The 24,642-nt window shown below is 36.6% G+C and overlaps 3 protein-coding genes and 1 pseudogene across 3 annotated transcripts; 3 read left to right on the top strand and 1 right to left on the bottom strand.

Annotated features, from left to right (window-relative positions):
* The first annotated feature begins 2,675 nt into the window (after positions 1–2,675).
* On the top strand, positions 2,676–5,095 carry LOC149014737 (polyol transporter 5-like). Its single transcript, XM_089155877.1, has 2 exons — positions 2,676–2,950; positions 3,579–5,095. Exons 1-2 carry the CDS (start codon positions 2,821–2,823, stop codon positions 5,012–5,014), a joined length of 1,566 nt encoding a protein of 521 aa, XP_089012003.1. The 5' UTR covers positions 2,676–2,820; the 3' UTR covers positions 5,015–5,095.
* Positions 5,096–12,225: 7,130 nt separating this feature from the next.
* LOC149014736 (putative polyol transporter 1 pseudogene) lies at positions 12,226–13,878 on the top strand (annotated as a pseudogene).
* Positions 13,879–15,362: 1,484 nt separating this feature from the next.
* On the bottom strand, positions 15,363–16,119 carry LOC149014735 (anti-muellerian hormone type-2 receptor). The gene has a single exon (XM_089156426.1). The coding sequence runs from the start codon at positions 16,009–16,011 to the stop codon at positions 15,490–15,492; it is 522 nt and encodes a 173-aa protein (XP_089012552.1). The 5' UTR covers positions 16,012–16,119; the 3' UTR covers positions 15,363–15,489.
* A 1,819-nt stretch (positions 16,120–17,938) lies between these two features.
* MED32 (mediator of RNA polymerase II transcription subunit-like protein) lies at positions 17,939–24,581 on the top strand. The gene is made up of 2 exons (XM_089155730.1): positions 17,939–18,140; positions 23,518–24,581. Exon 2 carries the CDS (start codon positions 23,533–23,535, stop codon positions 23,962–23,964), a length of 432 nt encoding a protein of 143 aa, XP_089011856.1. The 5' UTR covers positions 17,939–18,140; positions 23,518–23,532; the 3' UTR covers positions 23,965–24,581.
* The last annotated feature ends 61 nt before the right edge of the window (positions 24,582–24,642 follow it).

Below are 24,642 nucleotides of genomic sequence, written 5' to 3'. Positions count from 1 at the left end.
ACTCTAAGAAAAATAAATAAATAAAAGGTAGTTAATATCCAAGGAATCAATTAGTAGCCACCTATAAGATGATTTATGTTTACTTCTATTAAAAAAATAAAATAAAATAAAAACCATTTCCGAAATCCAAGCGAGAAGTCACAAGGACTAAAGGCCTATAGATCCGAAAGGTAAGAAAGGAGGGGGAAACATGTAAAGAGGTAAAAGTTTGAACCTGAGACCCTTTTGGACTTAATGTCTCTAAAAGGCTCCACCATCATGGGCAAAGATCCCTTAGAAGTTAGGGCCAAGGGGATCACGGCCCCACCTAATTTTTTAAAATTCTCTTATAGAATCTCATTTTTGGTCTTTTTTCTTCAATTTTTTTAGTAATATGATCTTCTTTTCACCATGAAACATCGGTGCTTGCCTCTCCATTCTTTTGAAAAAGAAATTTAAAAATAAAGATTATGGATAGAAAGGTCACTGTGTCCCCGCAATGTTGAATCATAACTTCACATCTATCCGCCATTGGGCGAAAAACACACCTACCCTTCTCTTTAATTTCAACTTTCAACTAGGGAAAGTGTTTTGAGTGTCTAAAGGTGGTATCTCACATATGTGACTGACATGCATTCATTTCCTAACTTGGTGGGGGTGTTTGGGGAGGGGTGGGGGGAACAATAATATCTAGGGGACCATTTTTTAGGACAAGTTAAATAACCATCTGTCCATTATTATAGACAACATAGCCTAACACTTAAAAGCAAGCACAAGTCTTAAACTTCCATTTCACAATCTCTTTAGTGCCAAGGAGAATATAATCTCTTACCAATAATTCAATCTGAATTAAAAAAATTATTGATTGTACTTTCGAATATCATGTTCATAAGGTAAAAAAAAAAAAAAAAACTTTCTGATTGATTCTCTTCCATTCATTTAAAAGTGCATTTCGATCCTCATTGTCTCTTGGCAAATCTTTAGATCCTTATTTGGAATGACTTCATTGAAAGAAAAAGGAAAAAAATTATTGTAAAACCTAATCATTCTTTTATTTTTTGTCTAATGTAACCCAAAACAATTAATTTTTTAGGGAAAAAAATTCTTTTGTTGTGTACATTTGTCAGTTGTACAGTCTTTATACCAAATAAAAAACTGAGATTGAAAGCTTAATTTTAAATTTTAAATTTAAAAATAAAATTATTTAGTTTATTCATTTTTTCAACATTTTATTTCGTATATATGTGCATTGTTTAGACAGTAGAAAATGGTAGCAAAGGATGTTTACTCAATTTCAGTGTTATGCCGCCACCTCATGAGTTATCCCTTAAAATTAATGCCACCGCTTGAGTAATTCAATTTATCAATCAGACCTCCTATAAAAATATATCAGAGACACATATTGGTGTTAGGAAATCATAGTTAAGTGCTTACATAAGCAAGTTAAGTATTTCAAAAATACAAGAATAATCCTGAACAAAAAAAACTCACGCTTGACTCATTTTTTCATCTTCCTCTACCATCTACAACATCTTCCTCTTTCAATCATAAATGCTCATAAAGTTTGGGAGATAAGCGTTATGGTCTTATAGATAGTGTTTGTAAACTTAAAATATGGGGGAAATATTTTAAAGGAACATTTCTCTCATGGTTAGATTTTTAAAAGGATTACTCAATAAAATATCTTTAATTTTTTTTTTTACTCGAAAGGATTCTGTTTTTAAAGATAAGTGTCAAACTCAAATTTTGTGATAATTTTTCCTACCCAACTGATTTTGTCTTATGAACTACTTAAATTACCCTCAAATCTTTCACGTTCGTGAGAAAGGACGGGAGGTCTTGGTTCTGGAAAAACAAGAACCGTTGTTTTAGGTTTGGGGAAAAACTACTTCGCACTATTGTCCCTTATTTAATTTACCCTATCTAAAGGCACCCTTGCCCATGTTTCAGCACAAGCTTCAACAAGCTCCTGCTTTGGGTCCCTCTTCGCTAGCTTTATTGCTGGCCCTTAAGTGCCTGGGCGCCACACATGCGAAAAATCATATTAGCTTAATTACGTAAGTAATCACGTGGGTTGCAAATGAATGTTAATTTGATCATGGGAAATTTTTTCATATTTTAAATGGATAAGTAACAACTAATTGAGGCTAACAACTTTAATAATAAGGAGTTTGTCTAATAAATTAGATAACTCACAAGACATCATTAATATCAAGAGGTAAAAAATTTAGACATCATCCTATAAAGAAATTAAATTTATAATTTAAATATAAATTAACTTTTTTTTTTCTTCTATAAGCAAGTATAAGGTAACTCCAAATAAGTTTTTTTTCTATAAAGAAATATAAAGTAACTTTAAATGAGCAAAAGGGGAGATAATTAAGTAAAGATGTGAAGAAAATGTAAAATGGATCTTATCGGAATTGGATAATTTAAGTTTCCAAAATTAGAAAATTCGATAATTTCAAATATAAGGAAATATTGCAATATAAAAGGCATTATATCCACAAGATACTAAATCTTTTTATAATTTAAAACGATTATAAATTTTAAACTTTCCTGATTAGCAAATTGGAGTAAATTCGATAACATTACACAAGGGCATTAGAGTAATTCACCGATTATCATTAGAGTAATAGAGCTAATAGCTCGTGGAAGCCTCTTCCATTTTTTCTATATAAACGAGTTCAGTTCTTCAAGCTTGGCGAGAACACAAGAACAGTTCTTCTTTAGATTTGCTTTGCTTTGCTTTGCTTTGCTTTGCTTTGCTTTGCTTTGCTTTGCTTTGCTTTGCTTTGCTGTGCTACTGCAAGTTTTCTCTTTCTTGGAAGAAAAAGAAAAATGGCAGAATCCAAAGCTTCTAATGCGCCACCACCGGAGGTGTTTCAGTCGCCCAAAAAACGCCCAAGAAACAAATATGCTCTTGGCTGCGCAACCTTAGCTTCCATGACTTCCGTTCTACTGGGTTATGGTGAGTCTTCTTCTTTACTTGATTACAGAACCTTCAGTTTTAATTCCAGTGAATCTTCACTTCTGCATAAACCCTTTGAAGAAAACGTTTTTTTTTTTTTTTTCTTTCTGCAACTGCTACTATTCTGAGAAACAGAGTCGTTCATTTGACCTTATATTTCTCACAGACCAAACGACTCCTGCTTGTAAACTTGTAATCGTTTTCACTAATTTTACCAAGAAAGCCAGGTTTTCCACCATCATTTCTCACTGCTTAGGACTTTCTTCTAGAAACCTTCATCTTCATCAAAGCTCTATTTTGTTAGTTTTTGGAGCCTTCCCAGTTCTCTCTGCAATTTTTGTTGATTCTGAGATCTGTGATTTCTGGTGACTGCTTGGAAACACAGATATGGGCTCTGTCTTGTTGGTTTTTGGTGGCTTCCTGGGTCTCTCTGCAATTCATTTTTTATTCTGCTCCATCTAATCTGTGGAGTAAATTGAAGATGGCTAATTCTGTAATTTCACATATTTTATTATATATGGATATGTTTGGATTTATTTCACGCCAGTTCAGCTATATTTAAGTCCATATATAATTGCTCGTGACTGTTGTTTGATTTTTACTTATTTTTCTGGACAAATTTTGTCAGATATTGGAGTGATGAGTGGAGCAGCTCTTTTCATCAAAGACGATCTAAAAGTATCTGACACCCAGATTGAAATTTTACTCGGAATCATCAATATCTACTCTCTTATTGGATCCGCAGCAGCTGGAAGAACATCAGATTGGATTGGCCGTCGTTACACCATCGTTTTCGCCGCTGTAATCTTCTTTGTCGGAGCTCTTTTAATGGGTTTCTCCACCAATTACGCTTTCCTAATGGTGGGAAGATTTGTGGCTGGCGTTGGCATTGGTTATGCTCTCATGATCGCCCCGGTTTATACGGCTGAAGTTGCACCAGCTTCTTGTCGAGGCTTCTTAACTTCATTTCCAGAAGTTTTCATCAACGCTGGAATTTTACTTGGTTACGTTTCAAATTTTGCTTTTGAAGGGCTTCCACTCTTTCTGGGTTGGCGTCTCATGCTTGGAGTTGGAGCGATTCCATCCATTTTCTTAGGACTCGGTGTTCTCACCATGCCTGAGTCACCGCGTTGGCTTGTTATGCAAGGTCGACTCGGCGATGCCATACGAGTTCTTGATAAAACATCTGATTCCAAACAAGAGGCTCAAGAGAGACTCGCCGACATCAAGGAAGCCGCAGGAATTCCAGCAGAGTGTAATGAAGACATCGTGAAAGTGTCCAAACAGAGCCATGGTGAAGGTGTATGGAAAGAGCTATTCTTAAATCCTACACCAGCAGTCCGACGTGTCGTAATCATAGGCATTGGAATTCATTTCTTCCAACAAGCTTCGGGGATTGATGCAGTGGTTCTATACAGCCCACGCATCTTCGAGAAGGCTGGGATCACAGAGAAGCACAAGCAGCTAGGAGCAACCGTAGCCGTTGGATTCGTGAAGACGATGTTCATCTTAGTTTCTACCTTTTTCGTCGATAAGGTCGGACGGCGTCCATTGCTTTTGAGTAGTGTGGCGGGTATGATCCTTTCGTTAGGATTCCTCGGATTCGGGTTGACCATGGTGGATATCCACCCGGATCGGAAGCTGATGTGGGCTATAGTTTTATGCATAGTGATGGTGTTGGCTTACGTGGCGGTATTTTCAATCGGAGCGGGACCCATCACATGGGTGTACAGCTCCGAAATTTTCCCCTTGAGGTTGAGAGCACAAGGATGCAGTGTGGCCGTGGCAGTGAACCGTGTCACGAGTGGCGTGATATCTATGACTTTCTTATCTCTCTCCAAAGCCATTACAATTGGTGGTGCTTTCTTCCTATTTGCAGGAGTAGCTTTAGTGGCATGGATTTTCTTCTTCACATTCATGCCAGAGACAAGAGGAAAGAATCTAGAAGACATGGATGCTCTGTTTGGCAAATTCGAATGGAGAGAATCTTTCCACAACAAAGGTACCAACACAAGTAGTGAAGCCACCACTAATGGAGATGTCCAGTTAGGCACTAAAGCTTAGTTAATCATCATTAATACTTAATCCAGTTAGATAGAAGAGTTCAAATCTTAAATATAAATCTATCATAATTCCTTCCCTGTCCTTCGATTTGGCTTTTTTTTTTTTTTTTGGGGTCCTTTTGGATTTTAGTGAAGTGAAGGCTTAGAAAGGGCAAAGGAAGACCATGATGTAGTGAAAGGTTGAAATCGATGTATGCCTTAACAAAGCCAATATATGTGATTGAGGTTTGTTTGGTACAAAATCTTTGAAGGGAAATAATCACTTTCTTGTCTTGATCATTTTGTAGCTATTATATGTGGAGAATCAAATGGGGGTGGTCCATGATTTTGAAAACTCGGGTCGAATCATTCAAATTAAATCGGTCAAATTCAGTTCATTTATTAGGAATCGGTTTTTGTGGGTTGTTTGTTTAAAAAAGTGAGGAAGTCATGGTCCACACTTATTTCCTTCAAATAGGACAACTCAACTACCGTGTGGGACTCAAATCTCTTATCATATCTTTTTTATATGAAAGGAGATAATTATTTGGCAAAGCTGGCAGTGGACCATATAAAATTGTTTATTGTATTGAGTGAAGTGCTTGTCCCATTGACTTTGGTGGCCATGGGGGGAATGAACATGGGTGAATGGCGTTTTGTGACTTCCATTTAAATGTAGATTTAAAAGTTGGTGAATAATTAAAAATTAGTGAACCAATCAGAGTTCGGATCACCTTCCTTCAACAGAAGTTAATCGTAGTGTTCAAGTGAGCGGAAATTTATCAGGTCCATTTCCATAAACACATGTCACAAATTACTTCTATAAACAAAAATGAACTTCAAATACAAGAAAGTTGTAGCATCTTCGTTTTAGCTCCAGATGAAGTGGCGGTCATGAGCAGGCGTTCTGTGACAATTAGGGCTAAGACTGGATCATTGACTTTTTGTTGAAGATGAAGCACAGTCTCTAACAATAATTGAAGGATCGGAAAGAAACTTGAGAAAATTTGTTAGTCTATCAACTTGTGAAAAATAATTAGCAATGGCCCACCTATGAATCTACTAGACTAGAAAATAGCTGAACTCTATGGAGCACAGAATTTGATTCGTAGATATTTGACATTTAAGGAGAGGAGATAAGCCAAACCAGTGCGACTTTGGAGTCAAGTGATCAGCCGCCTTGTTATCATTCACAAGAAAATAAATAGGAACATGCGACTAGTTGCGAGAAATGAAAAATGAAATTCACCAAAACAATATTAAGAATCATGACGTAGAGAGGATGAGAAGCAGCTGAGTATGTGTTTGGTAACGTTTCCATTTTGAGAGACTAGTTCTTATGCAAAACTATTTTTTAATGTTTATATGCTAAACGACCGTCCTTTGGTTGGAAATGAGCATTTGATAAATCCGTTCTAAAAATATTTATAGAACATTATTAGAATAAATTGGTGTTTCATAAACTCGTTTTTAAGGTTTCAATCGTGACCAATTTTATCATTTTTGTTTATGTTATTTGGTAAAAACATCAAAAAATGCATTATTCAAACTCCTATTCTGACCAGTCTGTTCTTAAAGAACAAATGAACAAACTATTTTAACAAATGCTTCTAACCCGTTATTCCGTTCCCAAAGAGCAGAAGAACGCCAAAAACGTTTTCAAACGTTACCAAACGTGCTCTAAGAAACCACACCAAAGATTTTGTGGATCATATTGTAAAAGGATACATTCAGTTCTTATTGGAATAGATTGTAGCAATCCTAAACAAGCCCAGGTCCAAGTCCAAGCCCAATTCCAAGCCCAGGTCCAAGCCCAAGCCAACAGAAACACAAATATGGAATTTAATGGCTTTCCTGAAAGAAATTGCATGAGCAACTGCTTAGAATTGGATGTGGTTGATCTTTTAACACAAAATAAATAAATAAAGAAGTAAAAAGATGGAGTTGATGTTACAATCATATTTGGTAGGTGTATTTTTTATTTTTTTGGGGTACACGACCTCTTCAGAAGTGTTGGTTTTACAACTAGAACAGCTAGCTCTGCGTTGGCATCTCCGCTTTTTAAAATTACTAATCCAACCTTAGATATTTTCTATGATTACTAATGTCTGATTGCAATTAAATTTCGTTAATTACGTGATGATGTGTCATCTTTGATTTATCTAAAAATTTAAAATAACTCTAAGATTTTTACTTACTTACACTTTATATTAAATTGTATTACTATTCTTAATAATTAAAAAAATAAAGAAAATAAATGGTAATTTATTACACTTTTTTATCTTTATTTATTTACTTTCCAATTTGATGTTATCATATTTTAGAAAGTTTATACTTTCAATCGATTTTTTATTTATTTATTTACTTTTTAATTTGATATTATCAATTTTAGGAAATTCTTGATATTGATAGTTTTTTTTTTTTTGGAATTCAAAATGATAAGAATACAAATGTAAAATTGGTGATTTTTTTTCTTAAATGAGGATAATATTGTTTCTTGATTTTTAATTCTAAAAGGACAAAATAGATATTAAACATCCAACCATAAGAGTCTCTTAACACAAAGTAGAACTGAGGAGGCAACAATAATTCCTTAGAAAATATAGTCTTTTAGTAATTAAGCAATAGTATAAGGGGCAATAGTAATTATATCTTTTTCTATAATTTAAATATAGAGCTTTCTATGCGTGAGCTCCCTTAAGGGCTACTTCAGCTGAGTTTCCTCTGTTGTTTTAGGTTTTTTATTTTTGGACGTAAGGGCTTCAAAGGGTAAATCAAGTACAGCAAATTTTCTCCCAAATTCTTTTATTATAATTGTATCGGATAGTTTGACCTAATTTGATTATAACTGTCAAAGGTTAATAAATTTTATTGTCTTCACCATTTTATTAACATACAACTTTTATATATTAGAGATAGGGGTATTACATAATTTACCATTAAGCATAATCAAACAAATGACCTCTTCACCAAGATATGCTAACCTTCCAACCGAGTAACCCTCCATGGAGATAATGGTCCAATTTCTACCTAACATTGTGCCTTTTCATGGAACAACTGCCACGTTGGACTTCTATATTGGAACAATGGAGGAAACCCTAGCGAGCGCCACTCTGAGGAAACTGAACATCGCCGTGCTTTGGGTGGAGAGCCTCTGTCTCTCCACCTCCACCTCAACCCCTGTTTCTACTTCCTCTCTCTCCGCCTTCTCTGGTTTTCTTTTTTTTTTTTTTTTGCTTTCACCTCCATTCTCTCTCTCTCTCTCTCTCTCTCTCTCCTCTCTCTCTCTCTCTCTCTCTCTCTATTATTTTCCCTTCATTTCTTTATCCACTTCGTTCCTCTTTGCTTCTTTCTCTCTAATCCTCTCCTTTCTCAGTTTCTCTCTCTTGTTGTTTCTCTCTATTTCTGTCTTTCCCTAACCCATGAAGTTCCGGTTAGAGGAAGAAAAAAAAAAACTAATTTCTCTCAATTTCTCATTCTCTCTGTCTCTCTCTGTTCTCTCTTTTTCCCCAACCAGTAGAAGGTTTAGGTTATTAGAGAAAAAAATTCAGGTAGATGTGAGATCCAAAGTGCATTTCGCAGATCTAAAGATTTTAGGTCGGAGCTGGAAGTGTCTCCCGTGGATTTGGAAGCTTTGCTGCTGAGAGAGTCTCATGTTGCTAGTCGCCGTCGGTGTGTCTTCATCGTCGTTTCTGCCCTTGTGGCGTGTATTTCCGTCCTTGTGGCGTGTCTATGTCTGTCTTGTGGTGTGTCGCCTCTTTGGGCATTTGTGATGGAGGATACGTATGTCGTATTTCTTGTGCTTAATTGTTGTTGTGGTTGTTACAACCATTATTCTAAGGGCTTATTGGGCTCAACCCATTCCTTAGCCAGGATGTCCTTGTCTATTGCATATATGACATTTGATCAATTTTCATTCCTTGGTTCAGATCGAGTCTTGTGTATACATGCATTTATCTTTTGTATTTCTTTTATTTCTTTAATATGTCTATATTTCCTTTCAAGTTCATGAATGAAGTTTTTCAACTTCGTGCCAATAAAAAAAAATGTAATGGTGGCTGAACATAAGTGGACAGTGTTTTGTCACATTCATTTACATGGAAAATTATGAAAAAGTGAAAGATAAAATTTCTTCATAAAAAAATAAATCTATCTATATAGTAAAAGATCTGCCTATAATAGAAGATTACAATAACTAGAAAATATACTTACATAGAAAATTACAACAAAATATTACAATGAATAAACTTTCTAAAATCCAAATATGAGTGGGTAGGTTTTTTTTCTTAAGTGACCCTCAATTGCAGAGTAGGTGAGGAGAGACTGAAAGAACTCGATGCATGCAGAAGATTTGCTAAGACCAAGGGATCAGTTTTTTTTTTTTTTTTTTTTGGTACTGGTGTTTTTTTAATACTAGAAATATAATGCCATCTGCAAGGGTCGAACCCAAAACCTCTCCACTAAGAAGTATGGGTCTTTACCATTGAACCAACCCTGCATTGGCCAAGGGATCAGTTTTGCTTTGATCGCATGGGTCACAGTTTGCAATAGATTGGCTAAGAAGGCATGCATGATGATGTGGAATATTAGGATAGATCCACGTGTGTCCTTTGTAAGAATGGCTTGAAAGATTCCAAGCTAGCACCCTTTTCTTTGATTGTTTATATATTTTCTCAACACCCAATAGGTTCGTAGGTAGAAGAGATTCAGTGATGTCGACCACTTCTCTGGAGAATCTGCCATGATTATTGTTAAATGCTTTTCTTTCTCAATGATTTTCCTCACAAACCCACTTCTGAACGGATTCACATCCTCTGTAATTCTCTTCCCTACAATTTCCTATAATTCTCATCTAAGATTGTGCCATGTAGCATTAAATAATCCTATGGTCACTCAATTCAAATTAAATTTGATTTATATTTAAACCCACTCATATTTTCCTCTCTCCTTCTCTTTTCCCAAAATTTAGGAATTATTTATAAAAATCCCTGAATCTCTGCAATCTTCTCGTCTCTCACTCTCTCAACTCTTCCATGCTCACGGCTCTCTCATCTCTTTTCACAAAAGATAACTTGTGACTTAGTGATATCGTGTCAAAGCAATGTTTTGCCCTTGTTGAGGAAACCATCCATAATGGAAGGATTTTCTGGTTTGATACTCTTGAGATCACCGAGATTTTAAATGTTTTCTCTGCCTCTCAATAAAGATTTCCAAGTGCTGGTCAAAAAGAGGAAAAAAATACAAATCTCCAAGTCCTGCTTGTGTAGATGTAAGTTTATTGTTTTTATCATCAACAACAGATGATATGTAAATGAAACCCTCTTCTGTAGATGATACGACTAATTGCAAAGCTTTCCGTTGCCTCATTTAAATTAATCTCCAATTCAACCTCTATCCTCGCTGCAATTCTCAAATCCAGGGTTTTTTTTTTTTCTGAATTTTGTAAAGAGAGAGGAGAGAGGAAAATATGGGTGAGTTTAAATAAAAATCAGATTTAGTTTTAATTGGATGACCGTAGAATTACTTAATGCCACTTGGCACATTCTAGATGGGAATTACAGGGATTGTAGAGAAGGGAATTACAGAGGATGTGAATCCCCTCTGAACCGATCCTTGAGGTCTCGAAAAACCCCAACTAGTTTCGGATTCCACGCTAAACCTTCCGCAACCATCTCTCAGGAGCCATGTGCATAAGTAACCTGGTTTCCACAAACTGGTTGAATTCATGTTGGGTGTTAAATCTTTGTTATTGGATAACCTTGGTTCTTGCCCGGCCCCGGGAATACGGTGAGGCTTTCACCCCCTCTCCCTTCTTTTTAAAAGAAGCATCAAAGTTGCACTTTTAATTAACTGGGCTTAATTAGTTAGCTGAACATCTCCATTAGAGGTGGTTTTCTTAAGCGTGCATAGGACAATTTCCATGAGGTTCCATTATGAGGCTTCCTTATGGGCGGGCATATGATTGCCACCATATTCTGTTCTGAGAACCATGAAATCTGGGGCTATGAAGCTCGTATTTGGGTATTATTATTATTATTATTATTGTTCCGGGTGATTTTTTGAGATCTATTTAACGGTCTACTCATATGAGAAATCATAGTTAAGAGTCACCAGGATATGATTTTGAGTTCAAATTGAATGTGCTGAAGCGCAATCTACAGTTTGAGATGACCCATGAGCCATGATCTTATATGCATGGAGAGCATTTCAAGGGTGTTTCTATATGATTGCAGGACGTTTATGACCTAGAGATTTAGTGTTGTTGATGATCATTCAATAGCATCTACAATATCAACGGGTGAGAGGTACATCGATAATAAATAAGAAATCTACTCATACCAAACAACAAAACTTATCTTAGACAATATGTTGTTTTTTTTTTGTTTGGTCAATAACAATATGTTGTTTAAGGAGACGAGACTACATACATTTGACTTCTTTCATACTTGTGGTAAACCCTGTTTAATTGAATTAAGACTGAATTATTGACTTAATTTTAAACCTGTAAAGGCTAAACTCGGCCATGGTACGTTGAAGGATGGGAAGAGACGTTGGGAGAAAAAAATTACAATTAAGTTGACCAGATCAATTAGCCCATCGACTGGCTCAAAGTATTCGAAAATGACCCACCTTTGACCTAGGAAAATTAAGACTACTTTCTTTCTTCTTTTGACAGAAAAAAAAGGCAATTTGTTTGGAGCAAAAGAGTTGGATATGAAGATTTGCTACAGTCAAGGAGAGAGAAATAAGCAATTCATTCTTTCCACAAATGTTGTGGCTTTGCGAACCAAGTGGTCAGCCACACTGTTATCATTACAAGTAATATAAAAGGAACCTAATTACAAGAAATGATAGAAAGTCAGAAGTCAGAAAATGTTTGATGTCTTGAACAATATTAGGAATCAATATGGAGAAATAAGTTTGAAGCACAGAAAGTGCACCAAAGATTAGCAGTCAGAAAAAGGATACGTTCTGTGACTTGTGAAATAGCTTGTAGTATTCCATTCATCTGCAAGCCACAGTTCTTTTACTTGGTGAGTTTCTTTCAGCTTTACTTGCTCAACTCAAAAAACCAGAAACCCATTAATGTTTACCACTGTTTCATTCATCTCTTGAAAGACATCATCAAAAGTTCAAAACCACATTCCAAATGATTAGGGTTTGGGGTACCAAATTCCTAGTCAAGTTTATTCAAATGCTAACAATAATTTTTTTGTTTTCTTCAAGTGAAAAATGGCTCAACACCAAGCTTCTAGCAGCGGATCACCAAAAGAGGGGTTTCAGTCGGGAGGAAAAGCACCGACAAACAAATATGCTGTTGCCTGTGCAACCCTAGCTTCCATGAATTCAACTGTTCTTGGTTATGGTGAGTGCTGTTTCCACACAGAAGTTGCTGGTTTTCTTACTAGTTATTTTACTCGGTTGTTTGTTTGTTTGTTTGCTTTTTCCTCCCCAGATATTGGAGTGATGAGTGGAGCAGCAATTTTCATCAAAGAAGATCTTGGAATCAGCGATGTGAAACTCGAGATTTTACTTGGAATCATCAACATCTACTCTCTTGTTGGTTCTGCACTAGCTGGAAGAACATCAGATTGGATTGGCCGTCGTTACACCATCGTCTTCGCCGCAGTAATCTTCTTTATCGGAGCTATTTTAATGGGTTTTGCCGCGAATTACGCTATGCTGATGGTGGGAAGATTTGTGGCCGGCATTGGCATTGGTTATGCTCTCATGATCGCCCCTGTTTACACTGCCGAAGTTGCACCATCTTCTTCTCGAGGATTGCTATCTTCCTTCCCTGAAATCTTCGTTAACTTCGGTATCTTATTGGGTTACGTTTCAAATTACGCTTTCCAGCGGCTTCCACTCAAAATCGGTTGGCGTTTGATGCTAGGGGTTGGAGCGGCTCCAGCGTTCATCTTGGGGATTTCCGTTCTCACCATGCCTGAATCACCGCGTTGGCTCGTTATGCAGGGTCGAATCGGCGATGCCAAAAAAGTTCTTGACAAAACATCCAATACCAAACAAGAGTCTGATAGCAGACTCGCCGATATCAAGGCAGCCGTAGGGATTCCGGCGGAATCTACTGGAGATAAAGTGGAGGTACCGCAACGCGCCAAGAAAGGTGAAGGTGTATGGGGAGATCTATTCCTTCATCCTACACCAGCAGTCCGACGTGTCGTCATCGCAGGGCTGGGAATTCATTTCTTCCAACAAGCTACAGGCGTTGATGCTGTGGTTCTCTACAGCCCACGTATCTTTGCGAAGGCTGGGATCACCCAGAAGGACATGCAACTCGCGGCAACCGTAGCCGTTGGAGCTGTGAAGACGGCCGTCATCATAGTCTCTGCTTTCATCGTCGACAAGTTTGGACGGCGACCGTTGCTTCTGATAAGTATGGGAGGCATGTGTATATCGCTAGTGCTCCTCTCAACCGGGTTGACCATTGTAGATACCCACCCGCACCAGAAACTGACGTGGGCCGTCGTCCTTTGCGTGGGCTCCACGTTGGCATACGTGGCAGTATTTTCGATCGGAATGGGGCCCATCACCTGGGTGTATAGTTCCGAGATCTTCCCAATTAGGTTGAGAGCCCAAGGATGCGGCGTCGGAGTAGCGCTGAACCGTACAACGAGTGGTGTGATTTCAATGACATTCTTGTCCCTATCCAATAAAATCACCATCGGTGGTGCTTTCTTCTTATTTGCAGGAATGTCGGTTTTTGCATGGATTTTCTTCTTCACGTTTCTTCCCGAGACGCGAGGAAAGAATTTAGAAGATATGGACGCACTATTTGGGGATTTCCGATGGAGAGAGTCTCTCCACAGCAAAGAGAAAGGAGGATCGTCATCCGATGGAGATGTCCAGTTGGCTAATAAAGCATAGTCCTTAGTTGATTTACTTATTTATTAATCCCTTGCTGCATAATGACCATCCTGTCCTGTCCTTCAGTTTGCCCTCTTAAGAACTGAATAAAATAAATGCTTAAGATGGCAAACTAAAAAAATTTTGTGATAGAACAGAAGAAGGGTCCAACCATGTAGATGCCTCTACATTGAATGAATGCAATTTTATCTTCATTTTTAGAGTAACTCGTCTATCTCAGTCTTATTTGTTTAAGGATTTAATTTATTAACTAATTAATGTGATGTTAACCGGTTTGGTCTAGATTGTTTTTGAACCAAGTGCAGAAGCCATCCTTAACTAATCCTTCAAGAATCGGGGAGATGTTTTATTTTTTGGTAAATATCACTTACCTCCTCTCTTAGTTGACCAAATAGCACTTGAACCCCTTCGTCATTGGTAATTTCATTTACCTCTCCTCTTACTTAGCAAAATTATCAAATGTTTCTCTTCTGTCAACTTTTTCCGTTAAATTCCAACTTTACCGTTAAATATTTTTTTCTAAAATCTCAAATTATCTTAAATTAAAAATATATTTTAGTTTAAATTTCAAATTATCCTCAAATAATATTACTATTAAAATCCCAAAATATCCTTAATTACCTCAGTAATTAAAATATTAAATTACCGTAATTAGTTTTATTGCAAAACCCATAAATACCCATATGTCTTTTAATTTATATGCATTTCTTTCATTAGAAGAAAAAGATAAAAAGGAAAAGGAAACCTAACACATTTAATTTTTTGTTTTTTGATTAATTTCATTTTCTTTTCTAATGAGAAAGAAACGCATAGACAAAGAACGGAGGAGTATTTTGAAATTTTAATAATAAAACTAATTGAGGGTAATTTAGGATGTTCACTGTTAAAATAATTGAGGTAATTTAAGATTTTAACTAGTACAATAATTGGGGTAATTTAGAATTTAAATTAAAATTTATTTTTAATTGAGGGTAATTCGGGGTTTTAAAAGTATTTAACGATAAAAAAATTACCAGAAGGGTGGTGTTTGATAACTTTGCCAACTAAGAGGGAATGTAAGTGATATTATTGTAAGTGATATCATCGAATTAAGAGAGAGTCCAAGTGTCATTTTGTCAACTAATAGGGAGGCAAGTGACATTTACCCTTTATTTTTTGAGCAAATTTCTACACTATTTATTAAAACTCCCTCCTCAAACTTTTCAATCTAATTCCCAAAAAAAATCAAACTCTCACCACTCCTTCTTTTCTTAGATTTCTAAATACCCAAATTACCCCTCTAATTTTCTAACCCAGTCAACATCTCTACAAATTTCTTCAGGTATTTCTCTCCTTTAATCAACATCTCTTTTCCCTTCTCTCGCAGCTTTCTCAATTAAGACACGCAAAATTCAAGCAAAAACAGAGCTTTTCTCTCCGATCCATGGTTGAACAAGTAACTACAGCATGGTCTTTTTACAAAATTATCATTTCTATTTCTAAAATACCAAACGCATTTTTAATTGCTAAACCTATTATTACATTACAAATTAACAAATGAAAAAAAAACAGGAATACAACGCCAAGGCCAAGAGGAAAATTATAACTTAAAAAAAAAAAATGCAAACAAGCTCAACCAAAGCATTTGTCTCCAGGTACTGGAACTGGGCCGGGAAGAGAACCATTCTCCAAGAACTGCAAACCAAACACAACTCCTATAGCCAGCAAAGCCAAATACGAAAGCCCTTCAACAGCTCCCAAAAGCCCATAAGGCCCATTAGGCAAACCAGAGCCCGTTCTTGTCTTGGTATACAAAGACCATGCCGTGATGCCTCCTACCACCAGGTAACTCACACCTTCAAGTGCTCCTATGGACCCTCCTGGGCCTGGTGGAAGCCCACACCCAGTTGTTTTAAGCGTGTAGAGTGACCACCCAATCACCGGCGCCGCCACTAAACCACCCCCTATGGCTACCTTCTCAACGATTCCGCCGTCGCTGCCGCTTGTTTCCTTTGCCATGCCCGCCACTTTAAGCGGCCGCGCCACCCGTGAATTTCCCTTGCATTTTGTGTTACTTGTTCGCCACTGCTGCTTCAGCGGCGGTGGCAACACCACTGCTGGTTGCGACAATAACCGGAGTTTTGATGCTTCCATATCTTTCTGAGAAAAACGATGAGAAAGAAAGAGACCCGAAGGGGTTTGAGTCGGTGCGTTCTGTCTCGACAGGTTCGAAATTTCCAATTTTCTGAGGTAGAATTAGAAAAGAGTATCTTTTATATGTATGATGGAAGTGTTCACTTATGACATCTGTCTTGGATCTTATCCTATTTTTCAGAGGTTGTGGCTCATTTACGCTAAGGTGCGCCCTTGGATGCTCGGTGCGCACTAGGGTGTCAATTTGGGATTGGAATAGGAACCGTCCCATTAAAACCCGACACTAAACGGGTCACTAGTCGGATCTGATTTTGGTACCGGATAATGAATAGTTGATCAAATTACATTTATACCCTGTATTTTTAGATAATTACGTTTGTACCCCCATTAAATTTATTTATTACAATTGTTCTGTTATTAATAGTGTTAAGCTTGTACCCTGGTCCTTGGTGAATCTTAATCTAAGCTTTAAGTTTTTTTTTGTTTTTTCGGGTATAAAGGAGCTTTATTAAGTCGGGGGATGGGAATATTAATATCCCTAGCGAGAGTTGAATCCACAATTTCTTCATTAAAAGGTTTTGGTTTCAACCATTAGAACAGTTTTGTATTGACTAACTTTTAAGTTTTAACTTAACAAAAAACAAACATAAAAATCGGTTTATGTGAATCGATTTTTTTTAGTTCACATAGTTGTAGTGCTTCAATCCTTTTTTTTTTAAAGGCCTATTTAGTTACAGGAATCTAGAGATTTTAAATATCTAAAGATTTCAAATTTATGGAATCATAATTCATAAAATCAACTATTTGGTTAATCTGAATCCATGGAATGAAATCTGTGCATTCATCCTGAAATTTTATTTAGTTGACATGATTTTTGTGAATGCACAAATGTTTAACGCTTTGATAATAGGAGTTCACTCTATACCCATAAATCTATAGATTCACGTTTTTTGTATAAAAAGACGAATCCATAAATTTTCACAACTAAATGGGTATAAATCTCACATTCATGAATCTAAAGATTTCAAATATCTGAATTCATATAACCAAATATGCGGATTCATACTTTTGAAAAAAAAATCTTAAAATTGGCCTAGACCTATTGCTTGATTAATTGTTCGTATACACTCTTCCACCGTTGAAAAGGTGGACCCCAATGAATGACAATTTTGAAAATGGGTAAGACTTGAGGTGGGCACATAGATAGAATAAGACTTTTATTTATACAAATGGTCCTCTTCCTATGCCTAAAGCAAAGATCCAATTATTCTCAACATCATCTAGCTATAGATCTACTAGCAAAGGAAAAGTTGCCACTGTCGAAACACTAAGTTAAGCAGCGGAACTTCCCTATACTTATGATTTACCACTCGATCCAATAGTTGTTCAAGTTGTAGCTACTTCGCTTTTGTGGTGTGTTATCTTTCTGCCTTTGTAAGGTGTTTTTTCTCCATACATGTGGCATGTTTTCACTTTGGGTGTTTGTGATGGAAGATGCATATTTCGCATCTTTTGAGCTTATTGGTTGCTGTTGTATTTACAGCTTTATTTATAAGGTTTTATTGAGGATGATCCATACCTTAACTTGGACAACTTTGTTTATTGCATGTATGATAGTTTTGTCAAATTTCACTCATTAGTTTACGATGTTTTTGTTCAAATTTTTTGTTTTCATGCCGTTATCTTTTTGTATATATATATATATATATTATTTTGTGTGTTTTTGTATTTCTCTCAAGTTTAATTAATAAAGTTTTTTTTCTTACAAAAAAAGGAAAAGAAAAAAAGAATATGGTTGTAAGTTGTAACATAATGTAAAATATAAAAAGATTGTAAAGGTAATTGAATAAATGCTAGTGGGTTTAACTTGTAAGTATAATTAAATACAAAACAGGGTCATAAATATAATTTGCGTTATGAGGTGGGATCCCGGATTCCCGGTGGAATTAGACGTTAAACATTAGGCCCCTCCAGAAACGCGCGCAAATAAAAAGATCTCAAAACCGTAACAGGTTGGCTGTCGCTCGACCGAGTGGATCCCTCGCCGTTCGGAAACCCTAAGTAGCGGAAATATTTTGGGTGTTCAAGAAAACTTTAGGTTTCATTTACCTGCGTTGTCGCGTGCCAAGGTATGAATGAACTTTTCATTCGTGAAGATTCAATGGAATATCTACCTTTTGGATTTTTTGTCTGTTTCTTTTCTGGCACTAATTTGTATCTATTTGATTCGGTTTCTGGATTTTTGTTTGCGTGTCAAGGTTTCATTTCGGTCTTGTTTACAGTCGAGAAGTATGATGCGGTTATCCTAGTTTAGTTTGATTATTGGATTTTGCAGTAGAATATGAGTTCAATGGTAATTGTCTCTGCCAATTGCAATTGCTTTATCTTGTTTGATTCATCAGTGGAATTTATTTTACTTCTGCTCTACTTAGGTTATTTTGGCCGTCATCATTGAGATTTTTGGGATTGCCTATCAAAGCAAATGATGAAATTAATCTTATCCTGCATACTAAAACTGTAATATAGACCAAAATTCTGCTTATTTTTCCTCCGAAAATGATCAAATTTGTTAGTTCTTCCAAATTATAGGGCATTAGAAGTTGCTTGTCGTGTGGGTGTGACTGCCAATTGTGGTTCATCAATAGCTTTATAGATAATTACCAATTTAGAGATCTAGTCCAGCTTGTTCTGTTGTAAAGTCGACAATGAGAATGAAGCAGAAGGGCAGGAAGACCTGATTTCACTTTTAATTCCTGCAAGTTTCCATTTTTGTAATACGCTGAGAAACATCTTGGACAAATTTTTACTACTTGTTTATTCATTTGCATGATAGCATGTGTGCGATGATTTTACAGGTGCTACTGTAAATTCAGGATATATATCATGAAACTTATCTACATTTAGGCATTTTTTTAATGAAACGAAGTATATTAAGAGAAACAAAGATCAGGACATCAACGGCCTAATTTTTTGGGATACAACCAGGCTGATAATCTTTTGTCTTGCAAAGAAAAGAAGGTTCTGCTCATAGTCCACAAAAGACTGCTGATTACAAAACGTGATGTCTAACATCATAGGTGATAAGTACAAAATTGGTGTACTAGATGTAAAGGCCAGGGGATATTGGGTTGAGGAAACAAAAGGTTCAAACTAGAATCTCATATAATGTGTGTAATCATCAAGTCTAAATCTGCAGAACTTTGAAGCCCTTCTTGAAGTGCAGCCAGCAAAACCTCAAGGAGCTTTCATCTTCCTCATCCTAGATAATCAATCGATGCTGGCCATTATTTACAAGACACAAAAATCAGCCACCAGCTGTTAGATGGTACGGTGGGATGCCTGCAAGAACAAGACATGTTTCTTTAATTAACTGTCAATCTGGAGGATTCTGACAAGATGTACATTTAGGCCCTAATTTTACTATCACATTGGATTTTCTGTGTAAACTCCCCCCCCCTCCCGGCTTATGTTATCCGGTATGTTTTGCCATATACATGGTGAATTGTTGTTAACTCTTACAGCCATAGAATATCATTTGTTAATTTCATTTTAATCTTTGAATTTATTAGATTGTCTGTTGCAGCTGTAATCAACCTCTTCATCTTAGTTGTTTTCTAATTATAACTTGCCTTTTTTTTTTAATCATGGTCACAATTGTTACTGTGTACACATTTTCAATTGTAGAACTCTTTCCTTGTTCATATTAATGATGAAGTGCTTAATTTATGCTTGGACAACTGAGACTTGGTTGTGTTATGATTGGATATACTTACTCTGGGCTAATTAATTCATCTTTTGAAATCATTATATTTTCTCATTAAAAGTTTTGTGCTACAAGGTGTGAAAATGGTGTTGCTTTGACCATTTATTCTTGCAAAAATTTGTCAAGTGTACCTTGAATCGGAACACTTTTTGAAATATTCTTGCAGTTGAATTTGTTTCTGTTCTTATTCGTGATTTTTTGGGGGTCATACAAACACAAGATATCTTGTGAGTTCTTCTACCGTGTGCTTCATGAAGTGGGAAGGCTACATTCATTATGACCCTCCCTATCACCCTTCATGGTGGGAGCTTCATGGGTTGGCTGTGCTTTTTTTTAGATTATTTTAGATTAATGTAGGTTAGATTAAACATAGTATTAAATCTTGTTTCGGAAGGTCATTTTATCCAATCCAAAATTTTAACGACACTTCAGCAAAACATTGCATTTTTCTATGAAGCATATCTGCCATTTTGGGTGCAAATGCGGACATACCAAAATAAAATAATTGAGAATTTTATGGAACATTGCATTTTTCCAGTTAATCAATTAGAACCTGTCTGATTCCCCTTCGAAAAAATAGTTTCTAATATTTGATAAAGCTGCTTTGTTTGTAGTGATTTTTAAACATAAATTGAAAATTATGGTAATTTTTTTTTGGAGAATAGGAGACTTTATATTAATAGAAATAAATAGAATACAAACAATAACACAGGATTAGGTTTTAAAGAACCTACGACCCTGTAGCTCTTCTACAACATATTGAGAGAGCTGAGCAGGCAAAGAGAGAGGAACCAACAAAATTTCTTGGTCCAACGTTGCCAATCCAGCTAAAAGAAACACTTTTTATGCTACAACTGTTAATCGAAACAAAAGTTGGGATTGTGCGGTTGGCGGGTGTTAGTGAAGCAGATATGGACGGGGGTAATGGATGGAATTATTTTAGTTCTAGAAAAATACCATTTTCGTAGGACAGAGAAATCCAACGATTGTAGAACACTTATATGTCTTTCACTGTGAAGCCTGTTTAATTTATTCTTGGGGTGAATAGTTTACCGAGGGATGGGCAAGGTAGAAGCAAAGGGGGGCCTGTCGTGCCTGAGTCAGTTTGAAGAGGGCAAAGAGGAACAAGGAATGGGCTCCTGCTAAGAAGCAAGAACTTGAAGCAGCAAAGAAGAAGAATGCATAGAACCGGAAGCTGATCCTAAAGAGGGCTAAGTAGGATGTGGAGTATGAAGAGCAGGTAGTGATAGGAAATCAATTTCTATTCCTCTTCATATCACATTATTCGTTTTAATTACATATTTAGACTGAATGACTATATTGCTTTTTCTAGGAAAAGGAATTGATCCAGTTAAACAGAGGATTTTATGTTAACTCTGAACAAGTTTTATCAAGAACACTTAAAAATGTTCTGGTGTTTTGAAGTAGAAACACTACATCTGTTATCAAACGGATCCTTAGTTTGTTTTCTTATATTTGCTTGGTTAAGGTAAGTAGTTATTCTAACCAACTATAACAGAATAATTTAGTTATATTTACATTGCTTAATTTAGTCTGCCACTCTTAGCTCAGTTACATTGAGATAATGCTGTTTTCCCTTTTGGTTTAAGGCGTTAGAGGGTTTAGAAGTAGAAGTTGGGGACAGGGATCAATAGTCACTTGCTGGTTATTTTGATGTGTAGGCTGGACTGTAGGTTAACCAAGGATTGGATGGATTTCAATCAAATTTGATCTTGAGACTGATGATTTCTTCAAAGTAATGAAGAAAGGGCTTGGTTTTTGAACCTCCTGGGCTTACCTTCATCAAAGGGTCAATTATTCCAGCCAATCCCACCAATGAACCTCCTATGCACTTTTTCCACTGCAAACTGTCGATCGGTCCAAACAATCCCACCTGAGTTAAGATCCAACTGAATTAGAAGCTCTTACCCAATGGAGAAAACAATAGCAGCAGCTTGCAATAGCAATAATTTCAAAAACTGAGATGGATTATGCTGCTCACAATTTGGTCCTTATATGGAGAGGTCTTAAGCCTTAATCTCAGTGACTTCTAGTTACAATAGGAAGCAAAATTAAAAAGACCTCAACTTAGTACCCTATAACTGATTAGAAAGATTCCATCCTAATTGAACCTTTGGGCTAAACAAATGGAATCAATTCATCTTATAACATAAAAATAAACCAAGTAGCTAACTTCATACTCAACCTAATTATCCTTACTATAGGTCCTTTGAAGTTTTCTGTTCAGAGAATTCTTGGGATTGAAGTCCCAACATGTGTATAATCCAACCCTAAATTTATTCCTAGAAAAACAAAGCCTATATGTGCGATGAATGTCATTACTCTCTGTCTCTCTCTCTCCACCCTTTACCAGGCACTGTTCGAAGTTCTGGTTATTTATGATTTGTAAATGTGGTAAGAAATAGGGCTGCTTCTCATGATGGATCCAGTTAAATATGGCAAATAACCAACGGGAAAGCTGCATATTGTATACCGGACCATAACTCAACCAATCGAACTAGCTACAGAAAAAGATATTAAAATGCAAGAGACCAGGTGAGAATTCGACCAATCAGACTGGTTACAGAAAAAGCAAGGATAACGGTAAGCACCATAAATCAGACCAGCATTTAACAAAATATATTTGCTACTGCAGACATGATGACAGATATGTAAATATATTAAACTGGCATTGGCATTTGGCAAAGGAGTTCCTTTTCGGATGCCAGCATCTTTAGAATGTCTGGATGCTGTCCAAGGCTTCCACTCCCTTGATTAATGGGCAGTACTGGTTCCTAAATGGGTTTACTAGGGCCAAGGTGCTTCTGAGAACTGAAAGTCGGTTACAACCGTATGTGTTTGTCTGTGTTATCCCCCACTTTTAGAAGATTAAGATGGTCTCTTTATGGGAAGGCATCATTTATCGTGTACCTGATTTACTTTTTCATATCCAAAAGGGATACCATTTTTGGGAGGGATCCACAAATGTTTGGACTTCAGATAGACTGAAAACTTAGAAATATTTATGTTTGACATCTTGCTGAGCAAGAAGCCCTAGCTTATCATAGAATCGATTTGGTTTGCTTCTGTGGTCTTTATGTTGAAAGTTGTCGAAACAATGCACAACAGTTGCATAAAAATCCAGAGGGTTAAGAAAATGTTGGATAACCAATAACAAGGCCTTATCCATTTCAACCCAACTTTATGGATTTCATGTTGGCCATGCTACAGCGTCCTATCATATACATCCACCGGTAAAGAGAGATTGTTAGTGTTGGCTCAAGGATCAGTAGTTCTTAAATTTTGAGGGTTACTTATGTCCATGGCATCACTGAATATCATAGTACATGAGCTTAAAGTCTCCATTTCTTTTTCTCTTATATGATTTAAATAAGAGTATAATGATTTTTTTTCGAGGTTTTATTTTGTAGTTGTACCCTGCAAAAGAGACATTGAATATCTTGGGTATTTGATATGTTAAGTATGAATTTATGATCCCATTTAAATGGAAAGGACAGGAAAAAAAATTAATGGTCTATGTAAAATCCCAGATGATGTCTTGTTTTGGAAACCTTATTTTTTGTGCATGTATGCGGTTCTTTATGAAGATTGCTGAATGGTGTGATATTTATGATGATTTTACCACAAGGTAGTTGATTGATGCCAATATCTGCCAGTGGAAGGAAAATGTTACTTGCATTTGGTCATTAACCATCAGTCTTATGACTTGAATTTTTAATCAGGTAGTCTGTCACCTGATGGATAGCACTGTGGATGCTCTGAGTAATGCATATCAAGAGTTTGTAGCTGCTCTAGCTGGTGTACTTGAAGCCAAGGAGGCTTCTGCTGTCCAGGACACAGGAGCTACAAATGCTGCATTGGAGAACTTTAAGCAGCGATGGGAATTGTTTAGAGTAGCTTGTGATCAAGCTGAGGAGTTTGTGGAGTCTGCGAAGCAACGGATAGGCTCAGAATGCCTGGTGGATGAGGCAACCGGTGCAGTGGCAGGGAGGACCGGGCAGGGTATGAGTACTGGTCTTCCACCCATTAGTGCTGTTCGGTTGGAACAGATGAGTAAAGCTGTCAGGTGGCTTGTTATTGAACTCCAACATGGTTCTGGAGCTACCAGTGGTCATGCCCATTCTCCTGTTCCTTTTGACACCAGATTCTCCGAAGATGCTCCGCAGTAGGGATGAATCTAATGCTCTTTTGCTCATTTTGTTTGTTGGTTTAGTGAGTGGTGTGCCATTGATTGGGCAAATATAGAGTCCAATGAATTGCGTAGATTGCACCCAACTTGTATCCTTTGTTGTGTCTGCACAATGCTGTTTGAAGTCTTTTGAGTTTAGGATGTTGAATCAGTTAATTTCATTCTGGTCCGTAGGAATGAATTGATTTAATTTAAGTTTGCAGAATACTTAGCATAAAATTACTGTACATGATATGATTTGGGAAAAAGATGTCTAAGCTGGAAAAATCTGGACTTTCAATGGGTTAGGAAATCCTTTGGATGGGTCAGCGCTTTTATAAGAAGGGAAGCTGGAGGTTGATTGTAATTGGTGGAATCCTCTTAGGTTCTTTCTCTTTGTGCCTGTTTACCCATGTTTGTGCAATATTTCATGATTTTACTGCCAATGAAACTAGCAACTGGATAGGAATTGAAGATACCCTTTCGCATACTCTTTTTTGGTTATCGACCTTGAAAATTCTAATCACTTCTAATAGCAACTGTCGATGTGTATAATGAGTTGCATTTGGTGTTACTCACTTGCAGCAGAGGTTTTTGAATTGCATATATGTTGCTACTATGTCTAGTTTGCGACTCCTGCGACTGCTATTAAGGATCTATAATTTGGCTACTATGTCTG

This window comes from Hakea prostrata, chromosome 5 (genome assembly GCF_041222555.1).
Source record: "Hakea prostrata isolate BN-2017 chromosome 5, UWA_Hpros_2, whole genome shotgun sequence".
In the NCBI taxonomy this organism is placed as follows: Eukaryota; Viridiplantae; Streptophyta; class Magnoliopsida; order Proteales; family Proteaceae; genus Hakea; species Hakea prostrata.
This window is presented reverse-complemented; position numbering and strand designations above follow the sequence as displayed.